The 11,332-nt window shown below is 38.2% G+C and overlaps 1 protein-coding gene across 1 annotated transcript; it reads right to left on the bottom strand.

Moving 5' to 3' along the window:
* Positions 1-1,440: 1,440 nt before the first annotated feature.
* slc39a1 (solute carrier family 39 member 1) lies at positions 1,441-10,643 on the bottom strand. The gene is made up of 4 exons (XM_022211457.2): positions 10,352-10,643; positions 8,144-8,274; positions 6,081-6,395; positions 1,441-3,028 (listed from the first exon to the last, which is right to left on the bottom strand). The coding sequence occupies exons 1-4, from the start codon at positions 10,464-10,466 to the stop codon at positions 2,675-2,677; spliced, it is 915 nt and encodes a 304-aa protein (XP_022067149.1). The 5' UTR covers positions 10,467-10,643; the 3' UTR covers positions 1,441-2,674.
* Positions 10,644-11,332: the final 689 nt, after the last annotated feature.

Raw genomic sequence — 11,332 nt, 5'->3', positions numbered from 1 at the left:
GGAGGAAGGAAGGGAGGAAATTAACTCAAATGTTAACTGTACTGTTATTAGTCTATGCACATTAGATCATTAGTAACATTAAATATAACATAATAAAGACTACAAGTTTATCAATAGACGCTTCCTCAGGTCTTTCTGATAGTTTTCTGCTAGCCTACATACTACAGTATTATTAAAAAAAGACAGTAATAATAGTATTAGTAAAATAAAATTCCTGAAATTATGACTTTTCAGTTTTGGTGTGCCACCCCAAGATTTTAAGTGGCCCCACCTGGCCAGCCCGATGAAAAACTTCTGCAGGCGCCACTGGGTGGATCAGTGACCATCTGGGGTAGTTTCAGTATGGGTGAAACAGGGCCAATGCAGCTGTGTTAAATGACAAAAACAAGACACAGAATGACAGAAATGAGATACAAAAAAATTTAAAAAATGAGACACAAAATGACAAAAAATGAAACCACAAAATTACAAAAACAAGAAACAAAATGTCAAAAATGAGAAAAAAATTTACAAGAACGAGACAGAAAATGACAAAAACAAGACAAAAAACAACAAAAATTGAGACAAAAAAAAGACAAAAACGAGACACAAATCGACAAAAAGGGCCAATGAACCAGGTCATGTTTGGGGCTACTCTAGGAAACATTCTTCTTCTATCAGCTGGAAAACTCTTTCCTGCCTCCAATGACTGGATTTTCCAACAGGTCAGTTAAAGCCTGGATGGAGAACCAGAACACTGGAACCATGCCTTGGCTGCTCAATCACCAGATCTAAATCCAATTAAAAACCTGTGGAAAATCATTAAACGCTAAATGGAGAACCACAAGCCCAAAAACAAAGCAGATTTGTTAGAATTAGTGCAACAGGAATGGGCTGCTGTGATCAGAAGCTGGTGGAGAGCATGAAGAGACATCAGAAACAATGGTTATCAATCAGTACTAACTCCTGTGTGGATCATGGGACTAAAACAGACAGAAAACAAAACATGGAATCCTAAAAGCTGTTTTTGGTAGAACAATTCCATAGCTACTGATGGAAGAACTGAAATGATTTAGATTATCAAGAAAACCACAGAAAATGTCTGATATCAGCTCTGAAATGAAACTCTTATGAACTATTTTTGTTGTTATCATTATATTCATCCAAACAGATGGACCTCTAGTTGCAGCAGGTATTAAAATGAACAAGAAATTGAAGAAAACAGGAGTGGTTTAATCATTTTTTTTCCATGACTGTACACCCCTTCCAGTCTCCAGTCCTGGGCTGCTGTGAGTCAGGGATCAACAGCCCCACCTAGTGGCTCCAATGGTCTGATGCCAGATAAACAAGTGGCATCAAATCCCCCTCAAACCCATATCCACCTCAGAAACACTCAGAATGAGCAAATACTGCAGTAGTGATTATACACTGCTCTGAGAAATAACAACCAGCACACTGCACTTAGTTTTAGTGTTTTAATATATTTACTCTGATTCAGTTTGTACAACATAAAGTCAGCTCTCTCATGAAGCCGCCATAAGGCACAATGTCGCACATGCAGTTCAAACAGAGCAGCATGTTTACAGAGCAGGTTGCTGCTGTGAGTATTTACACTGTAGTGACAGACGTGCCCTTTATTTGTAGAAGCAAACAAAACATGATCTTCAGTGAAAATCAGCTGACCATAACGTGGAAATGTGCCACATGTGAGCGGACGCGAACAATTTATCTGCTGACTGTTTCTCTTTTAGCAAACCACCCATTCCTGCTTCCTGTTTGCCAACAACAAGAGAACGATCTGACCATCACATGACGGACTAAAACAGGAATGGTACCAGTGGCTCACTTTGGCATAATCAGGCTGGAACACAGAGAGGCTAGGCTTATTAAAATGTGTTGTTGTCCCAAAGAACTGATGGAAAACCGATGTGCTGTCTTGTGTCCAGCAAAATGTTATTGGAATATATAAAGAATTACACATTTATGTTGTACTTATGCATTGGTCCACGATTAAAATGGCTTTCCAACACTTGTTTACTGGACAAATGTAAGAAGTGGTGCATTATCCAATTTGTACTGAGCAGTAAAAGCAGCCTGACATCAGGAACTTCATCTAAAAGTCGATTTTTTTCAAATATGCCAATGGAAGCAGCATCAATAACTCTTTACAGAGACCATCTGAGCGCATAGTGAAGATAAAATGATGCAAAATAAAAAAAACAAGGCACAGTCAGTACTTTTTGGAAACGAGGAGCTGTCACACTTCCCCTTTGACTTGGTAGCAAAGAATATGTAAACATTGAAGATCTGCAGGTACAGATATGGAGTCAGGATTCCAGTGGTTAACAGTGTGAACGTTGGTTTGGTTTGCATCTTTAAATAAGGTCAGTGATAAATGAAAGGATCTACTGTTTTGCTCTCAGTCATTCAACTTAGCAGTCAGTGGTTCATTTTTACATAAAATCATCTCAATAAGAAATTAAATATACAAAAACTGTCTGAACGCCTTCACCATAAAATTACAAAAATTCTAAAAGTACCTTGAAAGCAATAAAACCAGTCATCATGCTCCCTTTGACATTGAAAACTCAGTGAACCTCCTTCTTATTTCCCGATGAAGGCAGAACGTGACCCAGAAACTGGCAGGAGCTCGCAGCAGTTCGTAAAGACCACATTACAGCCACGGATCTGAGTGTCAGCCCACAAATGTCAACGCCGCCATGATGCTGAAGCCCAGCAGGATGAAGAGCGCCTTCAGCAGCTGCCTGCCGGGGGAGTTGAGCTCGTGTGGTAGGATCTCCAGGAAGGTGATGTAAACAAACGTCCCGGCGGCGAGCCCCTCCAGGACGGACTGGATCAGAGCTCCGGCTGCCAGCTCGGCCTCCATCACGCTGATGCCGATGGCGATGCCTAAAGGCGACATCACGGCGAACACTCCGACGTAGGCGACGACCCACAGCGGACGAACGGCGCTCTGGACCAGCTTTATCGACAGGCTGAACACGATGATGCTCTTATGGACCAGAATGGCGATGCAGATCTCTAACACCTGGAAGACATGAAGACCATTTAGGTATGTTTCTACTTCTTATAGCAGCTTTTACTAAATGCTCAACAGAGATACAAATAATCAGGCCAGTATATAATTCAGAGACTTTTGAAGTCCATGGGATGTATCTTACATACATATTTATTAAAAGTAAAAAAAACTGATACTTTTTATGTTCATTCTGATCACGTCTTTACAAATTCCATAATTATTTATTATGGAAACAATCACTTATTAATGAAAAAATGACTGGATATCACTAAAATATCAACTAAATAACTGTCCCAATTTAATACCAACCGCCTTCTAATGAGCTAAACAACAACAAAATGAGTTTATTCAGAAATAGTTTGGATTGTGTTCTTTTATTAAGTTGAGATAATCATGACAGGTATTTCTTTTTTGACAGTTTATCAAATTTTACATGGAAAGTAATTCTATCTGTGTCAGAGAAATCACTTTCCACTAAGTTCCCCATTACAAAAACACCTCTGAAGGAAGTGTGTAATTCCAGATCACATGACCTGCTCCACATGATGTCATTTCCTCCTGAAGAAAAGACTGGCAAGATTCCAAGGCTTTCTGACTCATTTAATATAAAGCAGTCAACAGGTTTACTACAATATCTCTATAAATAACTTTCAATTATACTCAATTGTATCTTTAATATTTAGAAGAATCTTTCTGTAAAATGCCATGTGGTGTTAGGTTATAGGCGGCCATGTTGGTTTTAGGCCTGAAAACAGCAAAAATGTCAACTACGATACACAAAGTCACGCAATTATGTACTGAGCCAAAAATAAAGACTGTCTATAAAGGCTGTGTTGAGTTCTAGTGGATCAATGCATCCGGCATTAGGACGACAGATACTATAAGACAAAACAGATTTCTCAGCCGTTGGAGGTTTGGTCTGGACTCTTCAGATTAGCGCTGTATTTTCTACAAGGGTTCTCAGGATGTCAGTTTTATCAAGGCAGGTAGTGCAGAATACACAGACGGCAATCTACTGCACATGCAAAACATTTTTTTTATATCAGGCTATTGTGAACAGTACTGTAAATCAAAGAACAAGTTGCTTATGAAGCTGATGTTTGTCTTCATATGAGTTTTTTTAATGAGGTGTCCTGATGTTTCACACATTATATTTGATGAATCAGCAAAGAACAGCCAGTTGTGTCTGATTATTTAATCCATTTACTGGCTTTTTAAGGAAATGTATAACTTTTCTGACAGACATATCTCTATCAAAACAGAAACTAACTTTCTTAGACATACCGTCAGAAAGAGTTCATCACATCCAGCAGGTAATGGATTATTGAATGAATAGGTCTGACAGCTGGCTTCAAATAAATCAATAACTTAGCAAACAAAAGCTCCTATTTCAGTCCATCAGTTTCAGCAGATGTTGGCTGCTGATGCTGATCTAACGAGCACCAAACTGACAGTCATTGTTTTACTGAGCTGTTGAGGTCAGAAGGTCTGGGTTTGTTTCACTTTTAGTCTGCAGGCTGCTTTTTTTGCACCTGTAACCGCTTTCAGTAAGGATGTGTACCACCCACATCCTAAACACACTTCTGCATCACTGTGGAAAGAAATTCACCCGCTGCAGGTCAGCAGAGCTAAACGTTCAGCTCGAGTTAAGTTACAAGCTGCTTCTCCTTTCATAAAGCGGAGTCACAGAAACAGTTTGTTCCGCGTTTTACCGGGGATGAAGCTTTCAGGGAAAATATCCAGTTGTGACTTTTCTGGCAGATAATGCAATCTGTTTTACGGTAAAATACTTTTAAAGTCCACATTTGCGGTGTGACAGATTAAAGACGCAAAACGCGGTGGAGCAACATGAGACGGCATCAAAAGCAGGACTAAAGAGGATGGTATGAATTTATAAAAGCACTGAGAAGACGGTTTGAACCCAGCGTCAGACAAGCAGCTTAAACTGCAGATTTTGCAATTTACTTTGTTTGAAGTTTCAAGTCGATCAGCCGTTCAGTGAAATCTGTTTTTTTACTCTAGTTTTTTTTTGGTCTTACCTGTGAAATCATATTGTATCGCCATGCACAACTCGATGTACACCCCCTGTCAAAAGTTTTAGGACACTTTCTCATTCAAATAAAGTAGAACCTGTCCTACAACCTTTGACAGGGGGTGTATCTACCAAATTTGGTACACATATGCAGCACATCAGGCTGAACAAAAAAGTCAGTGACAGACACATTCCAAACCCAACAGGAAGTGAGCTATTTTGCCTTGAATGTCAGATTTTGCCCATTTTTCATTTTTTTCTAGAGGGAACTCCTCCTAGGGGGAAACTCCAATTCACCTCAAATTGGGCCAGTACATACAGGAGGCCTTAATGATCCAAAGTTATTAAAATCTTTTTCCAAAGTCAAAGGGCGTGTCCGTGGCGGCCTCTGGAATTTTGATCCTTCTCCATGAAATTTCAAATGCTGTGTAAATGCCCTGAACATGCTCCAATCTGCCTGAAACTTTACATGTATGATCAGAGTCCTGCCCTGATTACATCCATGTGATGAAATACACCCCCTGTCAAAAGCTGTAGGACAGGTTCTACTTTATTTGAATGAGACTGTGTCCTAAAACGTTTGACTACTTCTTCCTTAACTAATTGCAAGGGGAATTATCTGATTAAATACAGTATAAATGTATGTATTTTTAAATTATCAATCTATTACTCAACTGTTAAAAGCATATCTGACAAGATGGTAAAGTGCCAGCCAAACCCACACAAAAGCCACAAACACATGCAGAGCAAAAGCCCTGAGGTCACACTGACATATTCTTAGACTGTCTTGTGATGGAACAAACAGATCTGACGCTCTGATTCTGTTCCTGTCAAAGTGTTGTGAAGCTACAAACTGAAACTTTCTCATGGACAAATGACCAAGCTTTAAATAGAACTTCAACTTTCTCTAAAGAAAAGTGAAAAAACTGCATGACTTTACCATGACGATAACACACAGGGACACTGAGGGGCTTCTTTAAAAATACAGAGCGGATTTAACACGAGCTGAAGCACTTTTCCTCTGCTTACCTTTGAATCTGTGCTCTGCAGGCCGATAGCGAGGCCCTCAAAGACCGAATGCAGCGACAGGGAGAGGAAGAGCATGAAGGAACGGAAAGGGGAGTGAGCCTGGAAGTCGACGTGGACGTGGTGGCCGCTGCTCTCCAGATCGGGACTCGTGGTCGCACCGTGTCCGTGTCCGTGACCGTTTCTGTTGTCCGCTATTAGAGGAGCTCTCTCTGCAGGAGACCCTCTCAGCTCACGACAGTTCAGGACAATCCTCTCCAGTATGAGGACGGTGAAGAAGCCGACCGCTATGATGAACTCTGGAAGAGGAAAGCTGGTCTGTTAAAGACCGAGAGAGAGATGTAACAAGTTGTAGGTAAAGTTAAGAAGTAGGAAATTAGGATTTTAAACAGACAACTGACAGCAAAACCTTTTACACAGCAAATATAGGAGTTATTATACAGTCAGGTCCACAATAATAATAACTTTGTTTATATAGCACCCTTAGGAATACAGTTCAGAAAATGCTTTGAAAGTTAAAACATGCAACACAGAGACAATCCAACAAGCTATAGGAGACAAGTCAGACCAGATGAGAATAAACTAAATGAATAATGAGCCAGAGTAGCAGTCATAACAAACAAAGGAAGTAGGCGGCTTTAAGAATGAAAGAGTAAGACTGAAGGAGCCAAAAGTTAGAAGTAAACCCCACATAAAAGCAAGTCTGTAAAAGCGGGTTTCTGATCTCCTCAGGCAGGTCGTTCCAAAGTGGAGGTCCTGATGGAGAACGATCGGTCACCTTTAGATTTAAGCCTCGACTTTGGAACGACCAGAAGGATCCACCTGAGGATCTGAAGCTGCCAGCAGGATCGTACGGAGTCAACAGCTCATCAATGAAGTCTGGGTTAGACCCTGGCGAGCTTTAAAGTCATCAGTAAAATCTTAAAATTAATTCTAAAACCAACAGGGAGCCAGCCGAGGGAAGAAAGGATAGGTGTGATGTCATGTCTGAGCTGCTGGACAAGCTGGAGGAGACAGAGGAGCTTTTAGGAATAAAGACAAGTGTATGGACAAGTTTTTCCAGCTCTGGTTGTTATTTTGACACTGGCACAACTTCCAGTAATTTGGCTAACGTATGCCACAGTGGATTTAAATGAAACAATCCAGATGTCCTTCAAGTGCAGACATTCAGCTTTAATCTGAGGGTATTTATCAGATGAATGATGCAGGAATTACATCACATTTTAGACGTGCTCTCCACCTTTTCTCCACTTTTTGACTGAAAATCGTGTCAATGTCCAAATATTTATGGACCTGACTGTAAAATTCTGCCCCAGTATAAGATAAGATAAACCTTTACTAGTCCCACAAACAGAGGGAACATCAGTAGAAAAGAAAAACAAACCAAAAATATTTTCTTCTGTGTGTGGAGATTCAGATATTACACAGAAAAAAATCCCCTGGATGAGGAAAATGACCAGATTGTGCACATCAGTAGTAGAGCCCAGATGTGTACATGAGTAGAAATACTGATAGAAGAAATACTGGTGTTGCACTGACTTTATAAAAACTGCAAAGCTCTTTTGGAAGTAGAAAAATCCTGATAGTTTTTGTAAAAAAAAAAAAAAAAAGGCTGTAAATGTACAAAATATTCCTCATGCACAAGCTGTGCTTCCTTTATTTATTTACATGTTTTTCATTTCCTCAGGAAGTCTTTAAGAGAACATAAGAGCAAATATCATTTAGTATTAATACTTTTAGTACAGCTGGATAAACTGCAGTAGTTACAACATATTTTGACAAATGTGTCAATGAACCAATTAGGTGACTAAAAAAATGAGCCCCAAACACTTTGATAAATCCTTATTTGTAAGTAAATTCTCAAGTAAACAAATCTGACCCTAACTTTTCTGATTCCAGCATCTCAAATGTGAGGATTAGCTGTTTTTACATCAAAATTGTTGACTTTTGAACTGCTGGTTGGACAAAGCGAATAATTTGAAGACATCACAGAATATATTAACAGAAACAAAATACACTTGAATTACTTTTTTGATACTATCTGTAAGGATTTTTTTCCAGAGTACCTCCACTTTCCGAGCATCCAGCTCTGCGTTGATGTCGGACAGATAATCTGGAATGATGTCGAGCAAACACGCTGCCAGGAAAACTCCGCCGGCAAAACAGCTGATCAGACTCAGAACTGTGCGGTGGGTGTCTTTAGAGGGAAAAAACAGAACATTAACCACAGCGGTAAAATCATGGTGGATTAAAGCAAACAAAACATCATTTCCATGTTTTGGTTTAGTTATGTGGTTCTGGTTTTAACAGACGACATCATTTCTGTTCTGTTTTCTCTTCATCGGCTCCTCGTCCGTTTTAGAAGTGATTTTAAGATTTTACTGATCACTTTTAAAACTCTCTATTTTAGACACGTTAACCCGTACGTCCCTACAGCAGCCTTACACTGCAAAAACTCAAACTCATACCAAGTCTATTTGTCTTATTTTTAGTCAAAATGTCTCATCCCACTTGATTTAAGATAAATTCTCTGAACAAGTGACATTTTAGCAACATAGGAGGACTTGTTTTAAAACAACCCATCTTCAATGTCTCCTTAAGACAAACAGTCTTGAAATTATATTGCTTTGAGTTGTATTTTACAAGAAAACTCAAAATAAGTTTAACACTCGTGTCATCCTGCAGGTCAAAATGAACTCGTTTTAAAGTTTAAAAATGTGGGGATAAATATATTTTCACAGAGAAACTTCTGATGTCCACATTTTTATCATTTTTAGGAAATCTTTGAACACCTTTTGACGGAAAAAAATGTTAAACGTGTTTCTTAAGAACATTCACAAAAAAATCAACTAAAATTGAGTGAATTTTGCTGGATTTTGTTTGATTTTATGTGAATGTTTTTAAAGAAAATATTAGAAGTTTTACTGATATACATGTAATCACTAGATATTTTTTTGGAAGATTTTTATTTATTTTTTTGAAAATATTTACAAGAGCTTTCTTGCCAAATTTGGGGGATTATTTTAAACTAAAACTTCAGGGAAACTTTTAAGGAATTATTGGAATTTTCTTCCCGACGGTTTTGCAAATTCTCAGAAATTTGGGGATTTTTTTTCAGACAAGGAAACAATAGTTTTTGGTGCCTGTAAATGAAGACAACAGGATGATTAAAGATGTTATACAAATAAAGTTATTATTATTATCATTATATTATCCATTTCTCCTGTATTGTTCCTGAGTTATGACATAATGAGACATTTTAAACTTTATTATCAGATGACTACAAAGCAATAATACTTTATTAACCCAAACACAGAGGATTAAAGATATGTCTCATAAATGGAGTTCCTCATAAAATCACTTTCAGTCCTTTGAAAGTTACAACCGTCAGTACATCATGTGACACATCTTGGATATGAAGACACACAGAAGTCAAACTGATTACTCAGGGTGTGCCAGACGTAATGGATAGAAAAGCTGCTTTCACTTCCACAGAAGAAAGCCAAAGTTCACCGTTCAAACAGCCGTGTTCTGTGTGCTACAGATGAAATGAAACGTGACCACGAGGAAGCTTCAGGATTCATCCCCATCAGGTGACTGCAGTTAGTACATCCCCATCAGGTGACTGCAGTCACCTGATGGGGTGGTCAGTGTGGTACTCTGCTCACATAGTAGTACCCTTAACATAAACAACACTAATATTGTGGTGATCAAGGATTAGCTAACAGCACCAGAGCATCACAACTTATATAAAGATGAAACATTTACATATGAATTTTTGCTTATTGTATTAGTGTGATAGTGCTATAATCCCACTGATTATCTGTCCTCTATTATCTCAGCAGGAAACTACAATGTTAATTACTTCTAAGTCACAGTTGATAAGATCAGCAACAGTTCATTCATGGCCTTTACAACTCTATCTGTAGCTGGAACATGTGATTAATGGACTATCGAAAACCCTAAATTCACTGTTATCACCAGCGATACACCACATTCCATTTAAAATTCTGTCAATTTAAGGTTGAACTCTTTGTATGACAATGGTAGCACGTCCTGGAAAAAAATCAGAAAGCTGCAAATGAATCAGTGGCTTTTGCTCTTCAATCCGGCATTGAAGTAATAAAACAAAACATAATCTAATCTGTAGAAAATGTTGAATTTGATCCGCATTATTTAGCTGTGATTGGACTTTCATGTCAGATCATCGTGATAAACACAGATGCTGACTTTAACAGCTGCTGGTGTTAGATTTAAGTTGTTGTATCACCAACCTGTCCCGTCTGTGTCTCGGAACCATTTGACTCGAGCTGGGATGAATCCGAACAGAAGGGTGAGGAGCAGCAGCCCGATCAAAGCGCCTACTTTCACCTGGAGCAGATATTCCATCCTGAAGAGTAAAGTGTCGGTTTGACGGTGACTTTCGCTTCCTAACGGCCCCGACGTGAGCTCAGCTGTGAAGCATAACGAGACCCATTGGACCCTCCGACACAGCGATCAGAGTTTGACTGAGACAAATAGCAGCAGGGATGTTGTTATTTGGAGAGCGGCTACGGTGGCCGGGAGGAGTCAAACTAGTTTGTCCAAACAGCGAAATAGAACTTGTTTTCATTTGATTTGCAGTAATACACAGCATTTCTACAGTAAGATTTGTACATATATTACTATTACTACGAATAAGAATATTATTATTATTATTATTATTATTATTAGAAGTAGTAGTAGTAGTGCTTTCCTATTATAGCTTATTTTAACTTGTTTTCAATGCAAATTGAAACTTTAAAAAATATATATTTCTAATTTTCCTTTTCTTTTCTGTGTTTTATTGTATTTGTCACTTTATTTGTTCTCTTTCATGCTTGTCTGAATGTTTTCAACGCTTTTAATGTTTGAATGTAAAGCACAATGAGTTGCCATCGTGTATGAAATGTGCTATACAAATTAAGCTGTCTTGTCTTGCATAGTAGTACTAGTAATAATAATAAGAAGAAGAAGAAGAAAAAAAGGAGATTTTTGTTATTATTACTATTGTTATTGTTATTATCAGTAATAACAACAACAACAACCATAATAATTCCAATCATAAGAATAATAATTAGACTATTATTAGTGTTTCGTTTTTGTTTTTTTTACCCATTTAAGTTTACTCAGTTATAACTTGAAAAAATGTGCAATTATCAGGTTAGGTCTTACACAATCTTATTTAAACGTATCTGGGCCTATTTATGTCATTTGCACATCTAAGCACAATCTCA

Source organism: Acanthochromis polyacanthus, chromosome 2 (genome assembly GCF_021347895.1).
Source record: "Acanthochromis polyacanthus isolate Apoly-LR-REF ecotype Palm Island chromosome 2, KAUST_Apoly_ChrSc, whole genome shotgun sequence".
In the NCBI taxonomy this organism is placed as follows: domain Eukaryota; kingdom Metazoa; phylum Chordata; class Actinopteri; family Pomacentridae; genus Acanthochromis; species Acanthochromis polyacanthus.
Note: the sequence above shows the minus strand (reverse complement) of the source record. Positions and strands in the feature narration are given on the sequence as shown.

Excerpts from the sequence above, each read along its gene's own strand:
- slc39a1 (XM_022211457.2), bottom strand. The coding sequence starts at position 10,466 with ATGGAATATCTGCTCCAGGTGAAAGTAGGCGCTTTGATCGGGCTGCTG. Across the intron at positions 8,275-10,351 it reads CCGAGACACAGACGGGACAG|ACACCCACCGCACAGTTCTG; the intron begins GTTGGTGATACA and ends TTCCCTCTAAAG. Across the intron at positions 3,029-6,080 it reads TGCAGAGCACAGATTCAAAG|GTGTTAGAGATCTGCATCGC; the intron begins GTAAGCAGAGGA and ends CATGTCTTCCAG.